Raw genomic sequence first — 27,293 nt, forward strand, 5'->3', positions numbered from 1 at the left:
TTATTCCATTTGAATTAAGTCAGGAGTAAAATCAACATTCTCATAGAACTGGCTTTGTTCAATAAGTCAATTAAAAAAAACTGTCTTTCTTACTTTTTCTAAATAATTTTTAAGGGAGCCTGTCATTAAAACCAGCCTCAAAATGAAATTACATTTTTAAAAACCAGGAGAGTTGTTTAAACACATATTTAGTTCATCCACTTACTCTATTAAGCGCTTTGGGGATGAGCCACTTTGATGAAATTCATCAGCATCATAGAATTCATCTTCACTGCTAGAATAAGAGAACTCCGGGACTGTATTTGGAGACAAGTTGACATGGCTTGGAGAAGTTAGACTGCTACTAGGAGGTGAGTGCCCACTGCCTAGAAAGTTAAAAAGTTTTTAATTAGGGGACAAAGTTGGTAATAAAGGGGAAGAAATTAGGAAGATGGGATGAATGCAGATCTTTCTAAAATTAAGAGAGCTTAAATTGGTAGACTATTTGTAAAGAAAACTAATATTTAGACAAAGAAAAAGGCAATCACATTATAAAATAGGGTTTTTTTTACCTTTTTTAAATCATCACCCGAGGATATGTTTTTATTGATTTTAGAGAGAGAGGAAGAAGAGAGAGAATTCTCATCGATTTAAGAAAGAAACATCAGTCAGTTGCATCCCATATTCGTCCCATTGAACCTGCTACCTAGGGATGTGCCCTGATCAGGAACTGAACCCACAACCTTTTGGTGTATGGGCCAACACTCCAACCAACTGAACCATGGATCCACAGCGGGATATAGTCTTTTAAATAAATGAGAAAAAAATGCTATGTCCCCATTCTATAATTATCTTTACTAGTAACATTAGGAAGGGAGTCTCCTGATTATAACTACAATGTGTGAGCTCTGGTATTGGAAGTCCCATCACAGAAACCCAGCACCGAAGAGAAGCCGGGGCTCTTATTTTACACTAGAGGACTGATGCATGAAATTCATGCAAGGGGCTCGGGGCTTGGCCCTGGCAGCCGTGGCATGGCAGCTGCCTCGGCCCTCACAGCCCCGGCTTCTATTATTATAGACAGTAGATCCTGAACCTAAAAAATGCAGCACTGAGCCAATAAGAATGCAAAATGGAAAAAATATTAGAGACCACATAAGTATTTTATAAAAAGTGTTCAGAATATCACATTCTTTTCTAGTCAATGTGTGGTGGGCACATGAAAACACAAAAGTTCTGCACTCACCATCCAAACTCCTCACCTCTTTTCCATCTAAGTCTAAGGTGCCTGGGGTTCAGGGGCAGAGAAAAACACAGGGCTACTATGGAAAGAATGTAGAAAAGGAAGAGACCAGGAGGAACATCTTTCTATTCTTCCACAGTCTAAATAAGAAAACGGAAATTAACAGAGATCTATCTTTGTGATGATCATCTGCTTCATTGTCTAGTAATAACCATAAAAGTATCAATAGGAACAATGAAGAGCTGAGTTCAACTCAACAAAGGTTTATTGAGCATCTAAAGACTATCAGGAACCCTAGCCGGTTTGGCTCAGTAGGTAGAGTGTTGGCCTGCGGACTGAATGGCCCCAGGTTCGATTCCAGTCAAGGGCACATGCCTGGGTTTCAGGCTTGATCCCCAGTAGGAGGCGTGCAGGAGGAAGCCGATTAATGATTCTTTCTCTCATCACTGATGTTTCTATCTCTCCCTCTCTCTTCCTCTCTGAAATCAACCAATCAGTCAATAAAGACTATCAGGCAATTTATGCCAAACTGCTGCAGATGCCTGGTGGAAATTAAATTTAAGTCACTGACAGCCATCTAAAAGCCAACGCCATAGTTCTAGAAAAAATTGAGAACAGCAGCAATAAAAATAAATCCAGAGCCACACATGCATGTTTAGTCTGTTCCCAATAGTTAGACATCCACCTGCCACGTCAGTTGCCATGTTTACAAAGATATTTTAAAAACATAACACAAATGTTTGCCAACTAAAAAGGTAGTGATGCTTATTGTGGAAATGCCAAAGATAGTTCCTCTTAGCAAATTTTTAATTCTCTCTCCCTACCCGACCCCCCAAAAGAGAGCAATAAGATGAGAAAGAAACTTTATCCTAACAACAACAAAAGACCAGGAATTAAAATGATTAAAATGCAAATACTCAAGGTAATTACTCCAGGTAAAATGTGTCCAAGAAGAAAATGAGTTTGAATGGGAACTGCAAACAAAAGAATTGAGTTTTCCTTATGAAAGAAAAGAATTATATTTGTTTTCCCAATTGTTCCATATTTCTTTTTTGTATTAGTAAAAGAGGTAAAGGAAAGAAAGGTGCAAAAAATGAAGAAATTAGGCTGAAAATAAAAAAGACATAAATTAGATACTAATTTAAATTTTAAAAATTTCTTCAAATCCACTTACTCTAAGATATTTTTAGAATATCTTCCTCTGAAATAATTTATCCTAAATTATTACTATTTATAATTATCTTAAAGTAAATGTACATAAGGAAGAGAACTCATTTTTTCAAAGTTTGTAACTAGTTTATATCTCCCAAAAAAGCAAATTTTGGCTGTAGTTTTAACAGTCTGACATAATCAACAACATAGAACATAGGTACAGTTTTTAAAATGAACATGAGGTTGCCCTGGCTGGGTGGCTCAGTTGGTTAGAGCTTCGTTCTATACACCAAAAGGTTTCAGGTTTGAGTCCGGTCAGGGCACATACCTAAATTTCAGGTTTAATCCTGGGCATGCATGGGAGGCAACCGATTTATGTTTCTCTCTCTTTCTCTGAAATTAAGAAACATTTGCTTCAGTGAGGATTTCTTAAAAAAAGTGAACAAGATTTTGGCACAGATAATGAAATACAGAAAAAGTCAAATAAAACATTTCAACCTCATTATTCAAATTGCTTATCAGTATCTCCCCAAGAGTTTCAAATAAATCTATTGTTGCTTTCTTTCTTTCAAAATTCAGAAGACCTCTGCTAGTAAATATTAAAAACCAAAGTAATAGCACCAGCACCTTTACTAATTCAAATTTCAAAATAGGCTAAAATCACAAGGAAATTTTTCATTATCACACAGTGAAAGTATTGCCCAGGAAAGAAATCTGTGGAGGTTATCTCTGATCTTCTCAAGAGTGGTTTTGGCTTCCAGGTGTAACAGAGACAAAAGTACTAAGTGATTCCTTGAGTATGACTGGGTCACTCAACATATATCGATTTCATTTTAAAACAAGGAATAAATCTAATACTAACATTGATAGCAGTTCTGTAAATTAGAGATAAAATAATGACTATAAGTCTAAATGAATTAAGAACATGCAAACTAAAATAAAGTATCCCTTTTATCTATAAAATTGGTAAAGATATGAAAGACTGATAAATCCTAAAAAAAAAAAAATCACACATATGTAAATGTAAGAAACTCAAACCTGCAGAGAATTTTTTGAGTTTATTTGAACCACACTGACAATTGCACGGAAGCAAAAATCTCAATTTATTGAGAAAATCCTCCAGGGAATCACAGTTTTGCAGCTTATTTTATACATCAGAATCAAAGAAGAAGACATAAGGAGGGTTATATGAAATCCACTGGTGGTAGATGAGGGAGGTGGGAGAAAGAAAAGTGGGGAAATCTCTGAGATTAGATAAAAAGTAAAATGGAGAGACACTTGTTTTATGTTCAAGATAGCTAATAATTAACATTTATAGCACATAGAGATGGTGTTGGGGGAACAAAGTAACAATGAGTTTTGTGGTCTGCTCTGCTGTGGTGGGTGTAGTCTGTGGGGTCCAGATACAGGAGATTACTCTGACATTCCAAGGGTATGTTATCTTAGATGCTAAAAAACAGTAACAGGCTTATTTTAAGGTAAAGGTTGACCTTTGTCAAGAAAGCTACAGGCCTAAGATGTGATCACCTGACATGACTCACTTCTAGTTAGGAATTTTTATGTTCAGAGCATCCTGTGGTTTTACTCTTGGTCTGAGTTCGTAAGCCCACCATGCAGGCCTCCCCTAAGATTGTCAGATTTGGTATGTAGCCCCTTTTTTGGCCACTCATGCTTAACGTTGTTGTACAAGGATATTTCACTTAAATTTTGCTAATAGTAGGAAAATATTGGAAATAACCTAAATGTCCATCAGTGGAAAAAGAGATGATACCTATTTAGGCAGCTATAAAAAGAATGTTAGAATTAACTGTATGAACATGAAAAGCTCTCTAAATGTTCTCTGTTAAGTGAAAAGAGAAAGTCACAGAAACACAAGATCTCGTTTAGGTTAAAAGAAAAACAACAATAAAAATACACAGCATAGGTATATATGTATATACATGTACACAAATGACAGAGCAAAGATTTTCAGTTTTTGTTCTCAGTGCTTCCATATTTTCTGATTCTTGAGAAAGTATATGAGTCAAACTTGAGCAAATTTTTCAAAGGAGTCAATCTTCAAAATAAACCATACAGTAAACAAAAAAACAAAATCCTATAATATTCTACTTTATTTAAATTATAATTTTACTAAAGCTTCTGGTTAAATCATAAAGTACTTTATGTATAGAACTGTAATAGCAAAAATATGTTATCTCCAACAGAAAGATACAACACATTTCTTCAACCTTTTCCCCATTAGTAAGCAAATATAAATCTTAAATGTAAACGGGGAGTTATAAGAAGTAAAGGAATTATATAAATCTGTACCTGTACTATTTGGTGTTGGAGTCTGATGATGTCCCAAGGTAGCTAACACAGGTCCAACTGGTAGGGAAGATGGACGCTGCTCTGACTTACACAACTGAGCAGATTCTAGGAGATTTGAACATGTGAAATAAATTAGAGAAAGCCTAAAGAAAACTCTGTTAACTAGAATTGTGTGGGATTAAAAAGCCCAAAGACCAGTAATTTCTAAAACTATATTCTACTAAGTCAACTCTACTCATTCTCTCTGACATCCCATCCCCTTTAAACTCAAGACACTAGGCAGGATATCAAGAGACCAGTCCTGGTAGGCCAATCTCTCAGTATGACTGCTCTGTAAAAACATCAAACACTTCTGATGATAAAGTGTTTCCAAGCACCAAACCATATAATATCTGGGGGCAGGTTATCTCCTTTTTAGTCCATGAGAGATGTTATCTCATTCTCTTAAGGATATATAAACATTCACAAAAGGATTTCACATACTCATAAGTAATTTTTAAAGTCATTTCTTTTTTCCAGTACAATTTCTGACTGAACCATGTCATCATTAAGAATACAATTATGGCCGAAACCAGTTTGGCTCAATGGATAGAGCGTCGGTCTGCGGACTGAAAGGTCCCAGGTTCGATTCCAGTCAAGGGCATGTACATTGGCTGCGGGCACATCCCTGGTAGGAGGTGTGCAGGAGGCAGCTGGTCAATGATTCTCTCTCATTGATGTTTCTAGCTCTCTATCCCTCTCCCTTCCTCTCTGTAAAAAATCAATAAAATAAAAAAATTTAATAATTTAAAAAAAGAATACAATTATGCCCTAGCTGGTTTGGCTCAGAGGGAGCATCAGCCTGTGGATGGAAGGGTCCTGGGTTCGATTCTGATTGAGGACACGTGCCTCGGTTGCAGGCTCCACCCTGGCGCGGGTTCTGGTTGGGCTCATGCAGGAGCAACCAATCGATGTGTTATTCTCACATCAATATTTCTCTCTATCTTTCCCTCTCTCTTCCACTCTCTCTAAAAAAGTCAATGGAAAAAATCCTCAGGTGAGGATTTTTAAAAAAAGAACAGTTACGTTGGATGCAACAAAAAAATAAAAGAAATCAGTATAGTTGGGTAACACTACCTATTACTCTATACTTAAAAATACACAAGTCTATTTAATTGGTAGACATAACAAATTTTATTCTTCCTTTTCTCATTATCTTAAAACGCACCATGAAGAAACCATTTGTATTATTCAGAGCTATAAAGAATATCCCAAAGTAGAATATTCCTGGATTGCCTTCAAGCAGATCAAGGTATATTAGTTCCCTTGGTGGCCATAAATCCTGAGTCATAGCACTCTGTCCCATCAGCTAATCCAGGTCTTAGTAACCATGTCTATTTTCCATCTCACTCTGAAAACCGAAAGTCCTTTCATTGTACTTAAAAAGCCCCAATATTTAAAATACTATCATTTTCCAGTTCATTTTCGGCTGTATATTTTTATTTTTTAAAAGAAAAAGAAAGAGCCCTCAAAGATTACTACGACAGTCATACAAATTATGTTTTTTCTCAGCAATGAGTCTGTGAAACATTTTTCCAAATACTGTACCTGGAGGTAAGACAGACTGGGAAGGCATTGTGCTGATCACAGGTTCCAAGGGACTAGGTTGATATATTGCATCTACTGGATTAATAGTACTCTGAGATAAAGAAACACATTATAGTTATTTTTAATTAAATGCCCTTCCAACGCTGACCCTCCCAAATGTATGAAATTGCCCATATTTCTGACAGCAAAGTCCTGAAGGTAGCTATAGAGATATGCTGATGAAAATACGAAGAAGAAATGAAACAGCTTTTCTATGCATAAGTCTAAGTTTCTCATTATTATTATTATTATTATTATTATTATTATTATTATTTAAAAGCATAGTAAGGAGGAAAAATGAACGAATGAATCTCTGTATTATAGGAAGGTAAAGCTAAATGGAAAAACTTGGAAAGAGTTATATAATGGTGTGGCAAGATTTCAGGAAGCCAAAACAATAACCTCTCAATTCAATTCAGTGCTTCTCAAATTTTAAATTCACCACAAACATTGTTTCTTTATCTAAGAAAGAGAAATGCTCTCTTGCTTTGGTATTAATAAATATTACACCTATGACTAGCTAATGTACCGGCACCAGAAGGATCTTATCTTTCCATTCCATACTACTGCCACCTCCCATCACTGTCTTCTGCATAGCACAGGCACCTAGTTTTACAATCACTGAAGGCAAAGAGATGTATCTTTTATTTGAAATGAGTGTGTGTGGGAAGAAGTTTTTTTTTTTTTTTTAGGATTTGAAAAACATAAACATATAGTTATGAATTTGGAGAGAGAAAAAAGTTCAGGTTTCTCTGATTCCAAACCAAGAAATTATTCTGCAGCATAACATTTTAAAAACAAGACTCCATAGCTTACTGGTGCATTTTTACATGAAGAAATGGAGGATTTCAAACAAAGATTTCTGCCAGAGTAAAGTTTAGATCCACCACTTAGAAAAGGCTACACTAATCCCATGGACAGATGGGTACAATAAAAGTAATTGGTCAATCAACTTCAAGCTAAAATATGTCAAATTACATTCTACAACTTGCTTTCAAATGAATTTTGTGTGTGAGAAATGTAAACAAATGATAATCTACAGCCCTAATCTGTTGTGACATTAACAAAACTCATGCAATATGTAATTATATGTACATAAATGTACCTAACATTTATGGGGTACTGTGAGCTCACTCTGCACCTTATAAACCTTCTGAGATAGAACTACTAACTTTTCTTTATAGAGGAAACTAAAACCCTAAGGTTAAGTAACTTGTCTAAGGTCACAGCTAGTGAATGGCAAGGCTGGATCCTAGCAGTTAGGGTCCAAGGCCCTAAATCCTTTCTTTCTTAAAAATAAAAACTCAAGGAAAAATGGAATCATCCCCAAACAAATGATTTAAATATGTTTGTTTTCTGCAAGTTTAGATTTCCTATGGTTAGGGAATCTAGGTGTTTTAATTGCAAATGATCAAACATTTTTTGAATGCTTTCTAAAACTATTTTTTAACATAATCAAAAGTAACTAATTTTGTTCAGAGGGAAAAGAGATATAGCAATTGACATGATTTTCCTTAGGGTCTTTGGGGACCATGAAATGCTAAACAACATATACAGTCTTTTTCCATGAGGCTTACAAACTTATTTGATATCTCAGGAAGAGAGACATTACATTGTATTTATACCACATAATTGTATTATATCATCATGGCTCAAACTTTGAACTCACTGTGAAAAAAGAAATAAAAATTCTAATGTGTTTAATTCAAATTTTAAAAATGTTTCTCTTATCTTTGCTTTCTTAAAAAATATGCAAACATCATGGATATTTAAGTTTTCTTTTTCATTTTAATCCAAATATAAAGAAAACATCTTTTTAAGTATAATCATGAGATGGCTTTGAAGATTCCAGATTTCAGACAAGCTGTCATTTGTCAAGTCTTAAGACAAAGAAAAGACTGCTTCAGAAACACAGTTTGAACAGAAGTCACCCAGTTACCATAAAACTAGGGTAGCTCAAACTACAAACCTTCAATATCCAATCTTTATTTCCAGCTGGGAACAATAACATTTTCTTTTCTTTAAAGAGAGGAAGTTGAACATAAGGGAAGAGTAAAAAAAAAAAAAAAAAGCCAAGGAGGAGAAAAGAATAAGAAGATGTCTGTAAATCAAAAAGTTCATGTTCCAACAAAAATGCAATAATACCACAGTATCGATGCTAGTTAAAACAATACAAAAAAATAAAAAAATAAAAGATGAGAAAATAGAAATCTATAAACATATTTAAATAGATTAAGATGTGTCTCAATATACCCCTCCCCCTCTGCTTTCATCTGAGAACAAAGTTGACCAGAAATGCAGCATTGTGAGTTATGCCTTATTTAGTCATAAAAGATGCATATTCATACCATGATTAATCCTTCAAGTTAACACATGCAAAGTGATTCAATCTGGACCAACATTTAGAAAAGTTTTATGATCAACATTTCCCCTCCAAATGATTGCTGAAAGATGGGCAACTTTAGGAGCTCAAGGAAAATTGCAAGAGTCAACAACAAAAAGCAATGAGCAGGTGAAAAGAAGAATTTGCGTTGAAAAAGAAGTAGAAATTCAGGCTTCTCCTGACATAACTGGTTATAATGCTCTGCAGAATTAAAGGGGAAACAAAGATTAGATTAAACTTACTATAATTCCATCTGCGTGCTTCTCCGCATTACACTGGTCCTTAAGGAGAAATGTTAAAAATATTAACTTCATTCTCTCATTTAAGCAACCCCTGTGTATTTTCTTCCCTATTAAGAAAGCTTATTTTATCAGGTAACTAATAATGTTAGAAAACTACTTTTTTGCTTCCATTAAGATTTTAATTCCATTTGTACATTCCTAACCAAACATAATTTTATCACTGGCTACACAATAATCACCAACAGCAAGGCAATTATTTTTCCATATAAGCATTTAATTAAGTTCATTGTAGAAATATCCTATTGAACTGTATAGTCTCCTTGGTACCAATGATTAAATGTAGATATGCTAATTTAGGATTGAAGACAATATTTCTGGGTTCAATTTTATAGTAAATGCCCCAAACTCTTACTGTACTTTAAAAGGTATGATAATCGTGTACTCTTAAAAACTTAGTATAGACACCATTTCCCATATTTGGACTGTTGGCCCAACAATTATACTAATACTTTTCTAAATAGATTATCTGATTTTGCTTTCAGTATACATAATCATTATATTCATGGAAATGATGATATAGGAGCTAATTCATTTATTCCATCAACTCTATAAGGTAGGTACTATCTTTTTTTTTAAAATATATTTTATTGATTTTCACAGAGAGGAAGGGAGAGGGATAGAGAGTTAGAAACATCGATGAGAGAGAAACTTCGATCAACTGCCTCCCGCACACCCCCCACTGGGGATGTACCTGCAACCAAGGTACATGCCCTCAACCGGAACCGAACCCAGGACCCTTCAGTCCGAAGGCCGACGCTCTATCCACTGAGCCAAACCAGTTTCGGCTGTTTTTTTTTAAAAATATATTTTTATTGATTTCAGAGAGGAGGGGAGAGGGAGAGATAGAAGTATCACTGATGAGAGAGAATCATGGATCAGCTGCCTCCTGCATGCCTCCTGCATGCCCCCTACTGGGGATCAAACCTGGAACCTGGGCATGTGCCCTTGACCGGAATCAAACCTGGGACCCTTCAGTCCACAAGCCGATGCTCTATCCACTAAGCCAAACCAGTTAGGGCAGTAGATAGTATCTTAATCCTTTAGGTATTAGAGGGTAACAGTGGTGGAAAGTTAACAACACATTAGTGTTTTTACTTAGCATATTTAAACTTTAAATAAAACTAATGAAAGTTTTAACTTCATATAATCAGGAAGCTTTCAAGTGTTAACAGAAACTAATATTTGGTCTTGGTTTTAAAAATAATGGCCAAGTTTTATCTCATTTATTGATAACTTTTACTTTTTTTAATTACTGAGCTTACTCAGAAATCTACATATGGAAGGGTCAAACAAGAGCAATTTGAAAATTTGAGGATGCTTTTATTATTATTATTTTTTTAAGTGCATGTGCAGAAAAGAATTAACATTGCAAGCCTAAAATAGCTATCCTTAGAAAAGCCTGCTTGTAAAGTTGTTTTGGCTGGTGTCTAGAAAATTCTGTTTCAGGAGGGTTCCCACTACCCTAACTGATAAGGGTGGCTCACTGTTGCCTAAACAATATTGTTTATTTTGAACACCTGCTTTTGTTCTGGAAGTCTAAAATCTTGGTAAATGCAAAACAGAGAGTGCTTATGTGACAAACCTCCAATAAAAACCTTGGGTGTTGAAAAAACAAACATATAACATCTTGCGTTTTGAGTCTCTGATGAACTTCCCTGATAAACAACAATCACATGTGCTGTCACAGTTTGTTGCTGGAGGAATTCAGCACATGCTGAATTACTCCACTGGAAGAAGACTCTTGGAAGCTTGTGCCTGGTTTCCTCTGGATTTTGCCCCATGTGCTTTCTACCTTTGCTGAGTTTGCTGTAATAAATCATAGCTCTGGGTATGACTATACTCAGTGTCTTATAAGTCCTCCAAGTGAATCACCAAACTATGTGGTTTTGGGAACCTTCGACTCAATGCATATCTTTTGTATATATCTGAGAATAACTGCATTTTGATATCTACATAATTTATGTTGGGATTTCCCCCTTTATTTGCACAACTGAATTAACTATATATTGAGAATACCCAAAGTTTCAGAAATTCTTAATAGAATCAGTTGAAAATAAACTATTGAGAATAGAAATTTAGTTTCTTGTTCAGATGGTATTTTACTTTTAGCTTTCCCTTATTAATTTCTGAATATTAAAAATTATTTTTCCAAAGGACTTCTTAGTAATATTATATACTTGTGGTAGATTTAATTTTCCAAAAATGGCCTCAACATGATAAGAATTCATGTCTCCTACCCTTGAAACTGGGTGGGCCTTTGTAACAGTCTCTACTAATAAGTATAGCACAAGTGACTAGAGGTGACTTCTGCAACAGGTCGTGGAAATGCCACAACCGTTTACCTTGTTTTCTTAGAACCCAGCTACCACACTGTGAGAAAGCCCAAGTGGCAGTGAAGAGGTCTGTATGGAGAAGAACCCAGACCCCCAGCCAATTTCCCAGGTATGCGTCATGCTGAAAGTGGGTTCTCTGACCCCCCTTTTTACCACCCTCCCCCCGCTCAATCAAGCCACATAAATGACATTGCATAAAGCAGAAACAAGTCTTGAGGCCTATCCAAATTGAAGATGTGGGAGCAAAACAAATTACTGTTGCTATTTTAAGACACTGAGTTTGGGGGTGCTTTGTTATGCAGCAACAGAACACTCATATGTTATATTACATTATCTAAGAAAACCACCACTTCTAATTCTGATTTAATTTTTTAAAAACATAAATATATGACCATTTGCCCCCCAAAATGTTCTTGATTAATAATGCATGCTATTTACAGAAAATTTTAAATTGGGATTTATAATTATTACTATTGTGGTTTGTCATTTAAGGCGGAGTCAAATCTATATAAACCCATAGACTATCAAATGTCTTACTGTCAATCCATTCCCATCATGAACTTCAGGGAGTTTGTTCTATTACTTAAAAAGTCTTATACTCACCACACCCCTCCCCCCGACTTCCACCTTTCTTTTTGTTGTTGTTTGTTTTGGAAGTAAACCACAAATTACCTTTTATTGGGATCAGCTAATGCTAAATCTCAAGTATTACTGAACCAGAGATTCAACTGAATTCAATATGAATCATGTTAATGAAACAAAGAAATGGTCTAATGCTACTTCCCACTTAAATTATGTTGTGCTTATTAAATCCTTAATACAATAGCTATTCTCTTCTCTGAACATACCAGCATGCCTGTGTTCTAGAAGTATGACAGTGAACAAAAACATCAGCACCACATAATTTGGGAAGACTTTTGATCAGAATTACACTCCAATATTTTTAAAACCATGCCTACCAAAAAAAAAAACATGAAATATACCCCCATCTTTCTAATGAAGCAATGTAGTTTAGTGAACACTTTTTAAATTATGTACTTATGAATTTACTATAAAATAAATTTTCTAATTCAAGTTTAATGAGATTCAACAAATTCAGCTGTGACAACTGAATATTCACATGCAAAAAAATAAGTACACTTGGACCTCACACCACAAAAATTAACTCAAAGAGGGTCACAGACCTAAATGTAAGAGCTAAAACTATAAAACTCTTAGAAGAAAACACAAGACTAAGTCCTAATGACTTTGGATTAGGCAATAATTTCTAAATAAGCCATCAAATGCACAAGCCATAGAAGATTGGTAAGTTGGACTTCATGAAAATTTAAAAATTGCATGCTTCTAAAGATAGCTGTATCAAGAAAGTGAAAGACAACCCAAAGACTTGAAGAAATATCTATAAATCACATATCCGATAAGGACTTGTATGCATAATATGAAAAATCATTCTTACAACTTCATAAACAACTCAACTAAAAAATGGGTAAAGAATTTGAATAGACATTTCTCCAAAAAAGATGTATGAATGCTAACAGGCACATGAAAAGATGTTCAACATCATTATTCTTCACAGAAATGCAAATGAAAACCACAATGAGATACCACTACAATGACTGTAATAAAAAAGACAATAATAAATGTTGGTGAGAATGTGGAGAAAATGGAACCCTTATACATTGCCAGTAGGAAAGTAAAATGGTATGGCTGCTTTGGGAAACAGTTTAGCAGTTTCTTAAAAAGTTATACAGAGTTATCATATGACCGAGAAATACCACTCTTAGGTATATACTGAAGAGAAATTAAAGTATATGTCCATACAAAAACATTATAGGCAAATGGTCATAACAGCAGTATTCAGTATGGCCCCCAAAATGAAAACAATCCAATTATTCATCAACTGATAAATGGATAAACAAAATGTAGTGTATCCATTCAATGAAATATTATTCAGCAATAAAAAGAAATTAAGTCCTGATACATGGATGAACCTTGAAAACATGCTAAGTGAAAAAAGCCAGTCACAAAGGACTACATATTTTATGATCCTAAATACATGAAATGTCCAAAATAGGCAAATTTAGAGACAGAAAGCAGATCAGTAATTGCTGGGGATTGGAAGAAGCACAGGGTAGTGAGAGGTATAGTGAAAGAGTGCTTAACAGTCATGGTATTTCTTTTGGCATGATAAAAATGTGCTAAAATTAGATTACGGTGATGGTTGCACAACTTTGTAATTACACTAAAAACCACCCTATATAATAAAACCCTAATATGGAAATTGACCGAACAGCGGAACTGGTCGCTATGATGTGCACTGACCACCAGGGGTAGACGCTCAACACAGGTTGAGCATTGAGCATCTGCCCCTGCGAGAGAGAGGTGACAGGCAGCAGAGGGCGGCGTCAGGCCACTAGCCAAGGTGGGTGCCAGCAGGAGCCCCCATCACTGGCCAGTCCTAGGGACCCTACCCTATATATTGGGAACAGACTCTTAGATTTAAAAATTAAAACCTGACAAGGCTACTCTTAACACTGAAAAAACAGGATGATGCAGCGAATGACATGCATGGACTCTGGCTTACACATTTTGTGGTCAGCCCTGATTCTGACACTTACAACTGTGTGACAAAGCCAATTACTTAACTTCTCTCTTCAGTTTTTCCACCCATAACATGGGGAAAATGGTACTACTGCCTCAGAAGGTTCATGTTATATACTACTTTTCATAATCAGGGCAAGAAAATGTAACTGCCTATACAACAGCAAGATGACTTTCACCAGTATGAAAATGAAAAGTATGGTCACTGGTGCATGCAGTGTCCTGGATTGTGAGAGGGATGTCCAACTGCAGGTTAAGGTCTGACATCCCCCGAGGGGTCCTGGGTTGTGAGAGGATGCAGGCCAGGCTAAGGGACCTCCCCCAACCCCTGTGCATGAAATTCGTGTACCGAGCCTCTAGTTAAAGTATACTATTTAAATTAGTGAACCTTATGGTATATAAATATATATGAGGCCGGGTGCATGAATTGGTGCATAGTTGGGGTATACACACACACACACACATATGAGGCCTGGTATGTATGTGTGTGTGTATGTATATATATATATATATATATATATATATATATATATATATATATATATGAGGCCTGGTGCATGAATTCGTGCATAGTTGGGGTCTGGCCACCCTGGCCAGGGGGAGGGGACATGGGCTGTTGGCCAGCCTGCCTGCTGGTCGAACTCCTGATCAAGGAGACAATTTGCATATTAGCCTTTTATTATATAGGATATACACTGGCCAGATTATTATGCGTTCGGAGATCATAATAATCTGGCCACTCAGTGTATATTGATGACATGTTAAAATGATATTTTGGACATACTTGGTTAAATAAACTACATTAATAAAATTAATTTTATTTGTTTATATAGTTGTAGGATATGGTCATATCACCTAATCTTTTTTTAAAAAAAATTTGTATTTGATTTTAGAGAGGAAGAAAGAGGGAGAGAGAGAAATATCAATGATGAGAGAGAATCATTGATTGGCTGCCTCCTGCTGCCCCACACAGGGGATTAAGTCCACAACATGTGCCCTGACCATGGAATTGAACCATGACCTCCCTGGTTCTTAGGTCGACACTCAACCACTGAGCTACACAGGCCGGGCTGACCTAATCTTGATGAAGAGCTGGTCAAGTCCAAAACTGTAGGATCCTCCCAGATTAGGTGTACCGGTTAATAATAATGAATTTTGTAATCAAAGAAAGCACAATAATTTCAAGAGAAACATCAAAAGTGCTTTATTCAAAGTAATGTCCATCGCTAGCTACACATTTCCCCATCTTTCAGGTAATTTATGGATAGCGTCCCAAATGAAAATTTGTTTTGAGGCAAACCATTCAGAGATCCAATTTTCCACTTCTTCATATGTTTTGAAGTGCTGCTCAAAAAGTGCGTGTGCCATCAATCGGAACAAGTGGTAATCTGAAGGAGCAAGGTCTGGTGAATACATTGGTTGGGTTAATACTTCCCAGGCAAGATCTTTTAACGTGTCTTTAACTGGTTTTGAAGTGTGTGATGGTGCATCATCATGAAACCAAACTACTTTGCTGTGTCTTCTGGAACATTCTAGTCGGTTCACGATCAAAGCATGGTTCAAACTGATTATTTGTTGTCGGTAGCGATCAGTATTAACGATTTAACCTCGTTTTAGAAGCTCAGAATACACCACACCTTCCTGATCCCACCAAATGCAGAGTATTCATTGTCCTCTTTCCAAAGCAATTTGGCCTTGCAGTCGATGTTGATGGTTGACCTGGATCAACCCATGATTTTGTGTGTTTGGGATTCTCAAAATAAATCCACCTTTCATCGCCAGTCACAATTCGATGCAAAAAAGACTTTCTTTCGTGCCGTTGAAGCAACATTTTACTGATGACTTCTCGGTTTTCCATTTGTCTTTCGTTCAGTTGATGTGGCACCCATTTTCCTTCCTTTAAAATCTTTCCCATTGCTTGTAAACGGTCGTAAATTGTTTGCTGAGCAACATTTTAATCTTTAAGTTGTTTTTGAGTTTGACATCCATCTTCATCCAATAATGCTTGTAATTGTTAGTCTTCAAACTTTTTTGGTTGACCTGGACGTTCTTTGTCTTTCACATCGAAATAATCACCTTTAAAGCGTTTAAACCAGTGTTCACAAGTATCTTGAGATGGAGCATGTTCACCATAAGCTTCCCGAAGTATACGATAACTTTCAGCAGCACTTTTCTTCAAAATAAAGTAATGAATTAAAACTTCCTCCAAATGCTCTTTTTTGGGCATGAAATTTGACCTTTTTAAAAATATATATATTTTATTGATTTTTTTACAGAGAGGAAGGGAGAGGGATAGAGTTAGAAACATTGATGAGAGAGAGAAACATTGATCAGCTGCCTCCTGCACACCTCCCACTGGGGATGTGCCCGCAACCAAGGTACATGCCCTTGACTGGAATCGAACCTGGGACCTTTCAGTCCACGGGCCAACGCTCTATCCACTGAGCCAAACTGGTCAGGGCAAATTTGACATTTTTAAGTGTAAAAATATCTATGATGTTAACACCTTCAGCAAATTTGACATATGAAGTTTTAAAGCTTGTTGTTAATACAACAAAATAGCATACATATCAAATCGCATATATATCAAAATATGTGTAACTCCATCTATTGAAAAAAATCCGCATTATTAGCTGGTATACCTAGTATCTCTGCTTTGCTCTCTTCCCCTGCCCCTCACTTCCTCTGCAGTTCCCTATGAGTGGTCACTAGCTATCTCTATTGGTATAAAGGAAGAAATAAGTCTAACACAGCCCACCTGAAAATCCCACTAAATGAGTGGTGCCCAGGCTTTGCTGCATAGTAAAATCTCCCAGAAATTGGAAACTCCCAATGCCAGGTGATATACCATACCAATTATAACAGAATATGAGAGAGGGGGAGCCAGGTATCAGAACTGTTAAAGACGCCCAGGGTGATTCCAATGTGCAGCAAAAAGTTTGGGAATCAATGCACTAATAATCAATTAGAATTTCTAAGATGAAAAAACCAAAACTGGTAGGAGCTTAAACTTCTACCCATAGCATGTTGGCTCTAAGTAGCTAATACTAAACTGACCCAGAACAATAAAAGTATCAAATCAGCTATCTTCTTATATCCCTTTGGGGGTCTCATAAGGTAATATTTCAAACTAGCTGATTCCAATATTTTATTATCCTACTAGAAGAATAGTCCTCCAAAGTGGCTATATCAATTTATATTTCCATCAGTATTATATGAAAGTTCTCCCATTTTTACCATGTGACAATATCATTTAAAATTTTATGCCCTGCTAAAATTATTTAATTTAACCGACACTTATTTAGGACTTGTTGTATACCTGCTATAAGAGCATTACAAATGCTAATTCATTTAAGTCTCACACCATCAGTAAGAGTACAGTACTATTATATCCACATTTTATATAGGAGACCAAAGCACAGAGAGGATGAATAAACTTGCTCACGTGGTGAAGCAAGGATTCAAACCCAGACAGTCTGGCTTCAGAGTCCATGCACCTAAAGATAATGTAATGCTGCCTCTCATTATTATTTAAAACCCCCATTATCTTAATCAGTTTAACTAGTCAGATTTACCCAGATTCATTTATAAGGCACAACAGAAATGTGGCTTAAAAATCACACATATCGTGAAAAAACTAAACCATGTAACCATGAAAAATTATGTATTTGAAAAATTCATTCAAAATTCACATTTATCAGGCCCCCACTATGTGGCAGACAACCGTTCTAGGCACTGAGGATAGAGTGGCATTATGGATAATACAGTGATAGTATGAACAATAATTCAAAGTATATCTTATTTCATGAATACAGAACAGCAATTTTAAATAGTGGTTCATTAACATAGTTTAGTACCAGAAAGAAATCTGTAACACAATTTTAAAAAATATATCTTGATTATACTCTTCATTATAAATGAGAAAAAGACATCTACTGAAATTTAATTACTTTTCTTGTTAAGAAAAACATTTTTGTTAAAGGTTTTGCAAACTATGTCCCCATTTCAAGCAGGCACATGCTGACAGGTAACATCCAAACACAACAGTTGTTCAATAGTACCAGGAACCCCACAATACAATTTACTGGAGAAAGGTACACATTTCAGAACTAAGGTTTTGGCTTTTAAAGAAAAACATAATTACAATTTTTAAATGACATTAAAACCAAGTAATCAAAAGTAAAATTTACTTACTTTAGCAATCTGCAGCAACACAATGCAGTGTTTAATTGATTCTACCATGCTCTATAAAAACAAAACACTAATTTTAGGCTCTTGCCCTGGATAAAATGGTCATATGGTGTTAAAGCTCAATATATAAAAATGAATTAAAATATACAGGGCTTAGGGTCTATACTATAAAAGCAACACCCTCTCTGGATATCCAGTGGGTTTTAATATGCTGATAGTGTCAAATGAAGTTATTATTAGCAATTCTACGAATTGTTAAGGAATGCCAAAAAATGCTAATCTAGACTGAATAATATCTAAATGATCTTCAACACTTTAAACTGAATTAACTTCCAAATTCTTAGATCAACAGCTGGCAACCCAACGTAAATTTCTACAACATCAATTCAAGACTTTTGTGGAATTATGGAGAGTAAAGGATCCTATCAAAATATTGGTGAACGTGGAATACTATTTTGCCTGTTTATAAATGCAAATCTTACTAGTAGCCCATTATATAATGTCAGAAAACCAGGACATTAGAAAGCTTGAATTACAATATATTTTAATTTAAAAAACAGAATACACGCTGTGGATAGATGACACCTTTTATCCAAGGATCTCAAATAGACAAGACCAGAAAAAGATAAAATGGCACACAAAGTCAATTTCAATTAGAGGAATTATTCATTTAAATTCCTTTAGAAAACAATACAGTTATTAAAATACCCTTGTAAAAATTCATAAAATTAAATTTTAAATTGCCCTTATTAATAAGAGTAGCAGCTTAAAATACAAACTACATTTTATAGTACTTTTTAACACAAAGGCAGAATTTATGAAACACATAACTTACATTTGTTGTCTCTTTGAGAGTTTCAATTTTCTGTGAAAAATAATAAGTTTAAACAGAAATAATCAGAAGCACAGAGGTATTATTGTTTTTTTACTGGTTAGTCATTTAAAGAATTTTACCAAAATGTACTCATTACTCTGAGTGCAGGCAGGCTGGGAAGGGAGTACTTTTGGTTATACTTTGTGTCTTTTTTAAAATTTAAATCAAATATTTAGATTAAGAATTCAGACATTTTATGAATTAGATCCTCAAATAAAATTCATGTGATTCCATTAATAACTTGTAAAAATAAAACATTTTTATTCCTTACCTAAAATAAGTTTTTTCTATAGATTCACTTTGTGATTTTAAAATACTTATTTTAGAATCACCTTAAACTTTGCTAAGCTGTTTAAAAATGATATGGTACTAAATTCTAAAACTAAGACTGGAAGGTGAGCTAAACATGAAATACTGCTATAACCAAGTGTAAAAGAGCCAAATGCAAGACTATGGTCAACAGAAGTGGAAACAAACGAAGTTGCATTAGGAAAATTAGTCATAGATAGAAAAAATGTAAATTAGAAAAAGAAAGTAATATTCAAACTATAAAGTAGCTGTCAGAAATCCAGTAGCAGGACTAAAATTAAAGCAACACTTGTTTTGTTTACTCATGTGTGGCTTCTTGTTTATTACGAAAATTCGTGCCGGTTGGTTTATTAATATTTGAAATGATCACGTGTAAATTTAATAACTTTCTACCTTCAACATGATACCTGAAGAGGAAAAAACTTACTCCTAGGAAGGTGGTACTTATAAAAAGGGAACCATATTAAAACTTTGTGCATCGCCCTTTTGTTTAGTTATGAAACCATACAAAAACTCACCACAAAACTCCCCTTGAAGTCTATGTGGCAGTAGTTTTATAATAGGTCAATAGCAATCAATAACACTGAGGTCCTTCTGCTATTTCTCCAAAAGGCTCTTGAATTTAAAAATTTTTAAGTAAAATCATGAAGTTACCTTTCTCTGTTCATCATCTTTGCAGTTTTGAAGTTTGTCATCAAAAAGCTACAGGATTAAAACAAAATGATTATAGAATCAAGCCACGTTACCACATTGTGCACATTTACTAAACATAGAAAAGCAAAGTTTAGTTCTTACGCACACTTCTTCCAGGGATGATCTATATGTATTTTTAAGATAACGTATATTTTTTTCAAGGCATTGTACCAAGTCAAATTCTACTGAATTATTTTAAATGGTTGGGATTAATTACACTGGTGAAATCACAAATAAAACGTGACTTTTAAGAACTTAAAATAATAATTCAAACCTAAGTATTTTCTACTTTGTCATTCAAGTTTATCAACACCCCTTTTTTCTTCCCAGGACCTTTGGTTATAATTAATTTTAAAGTAGAAACAGAAGAAGACAATTTCAATAATAAAGCAAGTAGAGAATCACCTCTCCCAACCCCCAAGTCCCCAAGTGGAAAAAGGAAGGCCTGCCCTAGTCCATTTGGCTCAATGGATGGAAAGGTCCCAAGTTCCATTCCGATCAAGGGCACATGCCTGCACATGCCTGCGTTGCAGGCTCAATCTCCAGCCCTGGTTGTGGCACGTGCAGGAGGCAACCAATTGATGTTTCTCTCTCTCCGTCTCTCCCCCTCCCTTCCACTCTCTCTAAAAATAATGGAAAAATATCCTCAGGTAAGGATTAAAAAAAAAAAAAAAAAGCAAGACCTTAGAAATAGAGCTACTTAAAGTTTACCGCTTTCATAGAATTTTTAAACAGAATGTGAAACTAATCTTGTCTTGCTTTCTTCTAATTATGTCTAGATATTTACTTTTAATGACCAAAAAAGTACATTATGTACATATACCATTTACCAATATTATTATAAAGATTTTTGAAATTAAGTCACCAATATCTTTTAATAAGTCAGCTTTAAAAATTAGTGAAGAACCACATAAGTGTTGTAAATTAATATCAAATCAATAACCGTTTTTACTCAAAAATCAAGCTCAGTAACATTTGCTACTTTATATCAATTCAATATATAAACGAATGCCATACCTTTAATTGTTCTATCAAGATTTGCAGGTAAGCATCAGCCTCTGTAAGTTTCTTATCAAAGTCTTGGACACTAGGAACAAATCCTGAATCCAGACCCTAGAGAAAAAGAAAATTTATAATAAATCTAGCAGTACCCAAGCAACACTCAATAGTACAAAAGATACTTTATCATTCACACATGGTATTATAAGTTGAAAAATAAATACAGTACTTTTACACAAATAAGAGATCTGTTTAAATTACTTAAATTCTCCAAGGACAATGGTACATCAAATCTCCTCATGAACTTCTAGCACCATTCCCTTGTCATCAATTAACATGTGCTGGTGCTCAAATTCGGATTCACCTTGCTATTCAGAATCACTTTCTTTTCTCCCAAAAAGCCCCATAGAGGCTCCCAGTCACCTCCAGAACAATGTAGTAATTCAGCTAAAGGAACATACACAAAACAACCTACATTACCTATGTTCCCTCTACTTTTGTTCAGTCCATCCCTCCAGTCCTTTAATCTTAACTTCATATTCTCACTACTTAGTTCTCCAGTTCCTTAACCCACCTCATTAGTTCTGTTTTCCTCCTTCCTTATTAAAAGAAAAAAATAATAACCTAAAAATGCTTACTTTGTCTAAGAAGAAACTCTAAGTGAAAGTGACAACACTTCTGTCTTAATCAAGTTCCCTCCTCACTTTCACCCTTGGCGTAAACACTACACTCTGGACAAGGCGTAAATGTTTATTTATTTAGAGGACCCACTTATTTCTCAGTTTAACAGTCTGACATTTGCATGTCCTACTTTTTGTACCCTAAAATTTATAAGTTCCAAGAGCATGGGATTCCTATTTTTTAACTCTCCTTACTCAAAAGAAACTTTTGAATTCTTAAATCATCTCTTATATGAAAAACACATCAATCCTGGGTGTAAAAGACAAAACAGTTGGAGTTTGAAAAAGACTATCAGCTTGCCATATTTGCATGCTCAGATGTCATGCAGTTAAACTGGGAAATAAGGGTCTGGAACCACTAATGTCACATTCCAACCCAGCCACAAAACTCTGTAAATGGGTGAAAAATCACTTGTCATATCTTCCCTCCTTTGGCCAACATATAATGATCATTTTCACGTTCCCCATTTTGGTAAACTGAGGTTAGAATTCACTTTTTATTATACCAATTCCTCATCTTTGCATAATACTTTAACCACGACTGAAGCACTTCCACAGCCATTATCTTAAACACCAGATTGAGATGATCTAGTATTATGGAAACACCAATGGGTTGGCAAACCTGGTTTCTAATTGCATCTCAGTCACTAACAGGTATTGTGTCTCTCTAAGCCGCTGTTTTCTTACCTGACAAATATAGGTGGCCTCTCCTACTAATATTAATGTGGCAGCTACTACCTCTATTAAGAACATATTGTTACTAACACTACCAATTACTACTATTAGTATTGTTGCTCTTCCTAAACTAAAATTTAAATTCTGAATCAAAACAATAAAAACATAAGTCCTATTTAGACCAAGGGAAAAATCAATGCATTTTTCTTTTTCAAATTCAAAGGCAATAAACTGCCTATATTTTAAATACATGCCTATATTTTTACATGTATGTAAAGAAACTGCTTGAAATTAGTATTGGAAAACCTCTTCCCAATGAGAGATGTCATGTATAAAGACAAAATAGAAGGAAAAAAATCATAAACTATGTATGCAAAATCCAGATATATTTATATAAAAGTGTGGCTGAATAGCTTCATTTTCAAAGGTAACTCAAAAAACTTCCTATTAGAAACATTTATTATGTGCAGTATGATAATAACAGATGTGGAAAGGAAGGATAAATCTCACATTTCAGAGTAACTATTGTACTATTCTTAGAAAGGAGTAAGTTATTTCCATGTTACTGTACCACCCCCCCCCCCACACCACAAAAAAAAAAAAAATTAGAAGGACTGCTTGGCTTGGTTTTTGCTTTGTTTTACAAAGCAATATAATATTATCGATAATTTAATTATAAAACCCAGTTAAAATCAGCTAAATACATTGTTCTTGCTAAATATCAAAAAGGTCAATGGCACATTCAAAAATGAATAAAAGGTGAAGCATCTTAGAAAGTGATTTCTAAGAATTTTCCCTCTTCTGAATCCACTTAGAACTACCATTGTAAAATCTAATTAACCTACCCTTTTGAACAATCTTTATCCACTAAAAGTCGCTAGTCAATACATAGAAACAAATTAGATTTAAATTACTGAGATTTAAACCCACATACATTAATTCTTCAAAAACAACCCTTTAATCATATGAACTTCACCTTGGCTCTTTTCTCAGTCCTGCCTCTAGTCCTCCACAACATTCCTATACCATTAGAATAAACTCCACATGGCACAACAGCCAAGTCAAAGATCTACTCAGCAACCCATCTTTCTGTATAAAATGTATGATAGAAGGTTTATTACAACAGTTATTAGCTTAAAATCCCAGAACTGGCCTAAACTCCCTTGCGCAGTCATCCATAAATCTTTGGTGTACTTTAAAAAGAAAATCTACATATACAGTTGCCCATATGCAATCAATAAAATGACATTTACAAATTTATCAGTAACACAGACAAGGCGTTTACAAATTTATCAGTAACACAGACAAGGAACTGATAGTAATTTTCTGAAATCTAGAAAAATGCACTAGAAGAAATACAACTTTTCACTATAAATTGACTTATAGTACATAGAATCAAAGCCACCTAATCCAACCTCCTACTCATAGAAGTGATTTTTATAATATCTTTGAAAGTCATCTAATATCTTTGCTTGAGTATCTAAAGACAAGGAACTTATTACCTCCTAACAAACTTTTTCATAAGAATTCTCTAAAGTCATAACTCCTCCTCTTTCCAGTCAACATTTACAATGTAAGATACAACACTTATTTAAACTCTTTAGTGGAGTTTTATTTTAAAACTGATCATAAAAAATACAATATAGTCCTTTTACTATGTTAAGTGTGGTCTGTCTTTGAAAATAACTTAGAACATGGCAGACCCTTTAAGACAGTGTAACTTCATACTGCAAATTAATTAAACAACCTATATATTTTAGATAAATCTCAATCTGCAGGTTGAGAATCAAGCAGATGTACTTTCTAGTGCTCTACTCACCTTATCTAACATCTACCACATTTTATCAAAGTTAAATATTTAAGTAATTGACTTATCAAAAGGATAAGCTCCATGAGGGCGGGAACTGTGCCATTCAACAGTATACCCCCAGGACTAGCTCAGTGTTGAATGATTGTTGTGGCACTGACTACAGCCATGTGGCAACTACTGGTGCCATGGTACCCATCTCCTTCATGACCATCTCTCCTTAGCCTTTCTGTTCTCGCTGCCCTTCCCTTTTCCAACTTCCTCTCTCTTCATATCTTTCTTTTCTTCTCATTTGTCTGTGTCCTTCAGCAGTGACGGAAGTGGTTCTGTAGCACTTTTGGCACTTGGGACCCAAGAGGTTGCTGCTCCCCAATTTATCATATTGATGAGCCATAGTTCTGTCTTGATTTCTGTCTGAATTCATTTAAAGTTTAAATTAAATACAACCATTATAGAGAATTAAAGATGAAATGTCCTGTTATGTAAAAGAAGTTAAATTAGAAAAACTGCAATAGAAATCAAATCTAAATCTAACCTTTAAATGAGAACTCTATGCAAACAAAAAATATTACTTATGTGACAAATAATGCTAAACCAAAATAGTCTCTAGTTTTTAAAAATACTTTGCTAATAAAGTAATCTAAAGTACATATATATAAAGTTAAGAAGAGTAATATAGGATTTTTATATCAGGATCTATGTAATTAATTTAAAATATATACACAGAGGCACACATCTGGCACAACTGAAGGGAAATTTCAAAAATAGTATCAAGACTATAGAAGAATACCACACTGCCTCAAAACTGTATAAAAGTACTCCTTACTATCTTTCTAATACTTATGTTGAGCAGTATCACTTTTCTCAGAAGGCACTTCTCAAAGCTAACAAATGTCACCAAAATTAAATGAATTCCTATTGATGACTTGAGTTGGGACATTAAACACTATTTATACTTTATATATACACATAACTGAATACATCACCCCATTAAAAAAATAAGGGTATTGCAAGGTATGTCCTTAAAACTGAAGTACATATTAATTGCAGCTGCTTTGGGGAGACTCTCTTATTAAATCTAAAACAGTACAGGAAGCAATTTTTGAGATGGAGTAAGAACTGTTAATGTAATTCCTGCTGACAGAGGAAGAGTAATGAATAGTGGAGGGACAGGTGATAAAAGGTGGTTTAAGGTCTTCTGAGGTCAGAATCAGGAAATAAGAAACTTACAGGTAATTTGAGGAACTGATGAGAATAGCACAAGGAGAAGGGCTATAGCTGAATAATAACATTATAAAAAGAAATTTACAAATGAGTAATTATTTTCACATATCAAATCTTATTTCAGCCCTAACCGGTTTGGCTCAGTGGATAGAGCGTCAGCCTGCGGACTCAAGGGCCCCAGGTTCGATTCCAGTCAAGGGCATGTACCTTGTTTGCAGGCACATACCCAGTGGGGAGTGTGCAGGAGGCAGCTGATCGATGTTTCTCTCCCATCAATGTTTCTAACTCTCTCCCTCTCTCCCTTCTTCTCTGTAAAAAATCAATAAAGCATATTTTTTAAAAAAATCTTATTTCACAGCAAAACTAAGGACTAAGTACCCTGACTATATCCAGTGCTTTCTCTTATACAGACAAAATTGTTACACAGTAAAAATACATTGCAAAAAGAGAAAAGGAAAATAAATTAGAAATAGAGACATTATTCCATGCCAGTCTCATAGAAAAGTACAGAATAAATTATCAGAACTGTAAAAGGAAGTAATAGCTTAAATTTTTAACAAAGGAAAAACACTCCCTCCCCCCACCAAAAAAAACAAGTCTCCCAATGAAAAATAAATGGCATGAATCCAGACAAAAGCAGATGATTGTTAAAAATTAGCAAAGCACAAAGCCTAAAATTAAAATAATGAAAACTTTGCAGAAATGTCATTTTGATTAAAATATGAGAGTATTTGGAAAGTTAATGTTCACAATTAGCAATTTCAGATGACATGCATCACAGATACACTTTCATCCAATGAAAGAAGTATAGCGTATACTTACAATTGCATCACTTACAATTATTTTTGAAAATTCAAGAACTGGAGAGATACCAGAAGACTGGAAAAAAGCAAGTGTGGTACTGATCTTCCATAAAGGTAAGGAAAAAAGAGAATAGAAAGTTACCATGCTGTGAGTCTGACATCAATAACTAAGTAAAGGAATAATAAGAGAAAAATCTGTAATTATACAGAGGAAAAGTAGAAACATGAACAGCAAATGGCAAGTTAAAAGAAAAAAAAAAGAATGCCAAACTTAATGGCTTTCTGTTCCTTAGAAATTTGCTAACAAATTAAGTTTTGTGTTTTTTTTTTTTTTGAGAAAAGACACCATTTTGTCTTCTTACCAAATGATTTAGAATCTGGCTTACGGATGAAAAAAAAGCATATTAAAGAAACCAGAAATAGTAATAAAACCATGACTCTATGTGGAGAATACTAATCTGTAACTTCCTTGGATTATTGAAAGTTTAGAAACATTTATAATCCCTGATGTCTCTGTTGTTTATTCACTTCAGCTAAGGAAAGAGCAGGATTTAGAGGTATACAGAAGTTTTAAGAGTAAGAACTGCTCCCTATTTTTAATCCTAAAGAACACCCAGCTATTGATTCATTTGGAGTTAAGATTATCAATTTTAAAATGTCTATAAAATTGAGGCTATTATCAAATTCCTCCACTGTATCTTCAGAAAGATATTTTCCACTTAAATCAATGTTCTGATAATCTAAGGCTCCAAATTAATAGTTTCATTTTTATGAACGTGGTAGCTATAGCTTTCTTAACAACAACTGCTAGGTACCCCAAGAATGGCCTAAAAGTAGGGTCTTTTTCCATAGTTCTGATTCCCTACGGATGCATAATAGATATTAAAATATTTTTCAGGCCCTAGACAATTTGGCTCAGTGAATAGAGCATCGGCTTGTGGACCAAAGGGTCATGTGCTTCTCTCACAATCGATGTTTCTCTCTGTTTTTCCCTCTCTCTTCCACTCTTCCTAAAAAATCAATGGGAAAATATCCTGTCTAGGATTAACAAAAAAAGAAAAAAAATTTTTTCCAGGATATTAAGTTCTCTGCTATATGCCTTAACACGT

General features: G+C 34.7%; 1 protein-coding gene across 9 annotated transcripts in view; it reads right to left on the reverse strand.

Annotated features, from left to right (window-relative positions):
• OSBPL9 (oxysterol binding protein like 9) overlaps window positions 1–27,293 on the reverse strand; it is a 128,976-nt gene that overhangs the window by 22,778 nt on the left and 78,905 nt on the right. For 3 of the 9 annotated variants that reach the window (XM_008139318.3, XM_028142180.2, XM_028142185.2), the window contains 8 exons: window positions 21,014–21,109; window positions 19,958–20,005; window positions 18,956–18,985; window positions 18,124–18,174; window positions 8,936–8,974; window positions 6,272–6,362; window positions 4,685–4,789; window positions 206–365 (listed from right to left, as the gene is read on the reverse strand). In XM_008139318.3, coding sequence (XP_008137540.2) covers window positions 206–365; window positions 4,685–4,789; window positions 6,272–6,362; window positions 8,936–8,974; window positions 18,124–18,174; window positions 18,956–18,985; window positions 19,958–20,005; window positions 21,014–21,109 — 620 coding nt within the window. Of the gene's footprint in view, window positions 1–205; window positions 366–4,684; window positions 4,790–6,271; window positions 6,363–8,935; window positions 8,975–18,123; window positions 18,175–18,955; window positions 18,986–19,957; window positions 20,006–21,013; window positions 21,110–26,203; window positions 26,288–27,293 lie in introns of all 9 variants that reach the window. The other 6 variants (XM_028142177.2, XM_028142169.2, XM_028142170.2 and 3 more) reach the window with 5 other exon arrangements.

Source organism: Eptesicus fuscus, chromosome 9, assembly GCF_027574615.1.
Source record: "Eptesicus fuscus isolate TK198812 chromosome 9, DD_ASM_mEF_20220401, whole genome shotgun sequence".
Lineage (NCBI taxonomy): Eukaryota > Metazoa > Chordata > Mammalia > Chiroptera > Vespertilionidae > Eptesicus > Eptesicus fuscus.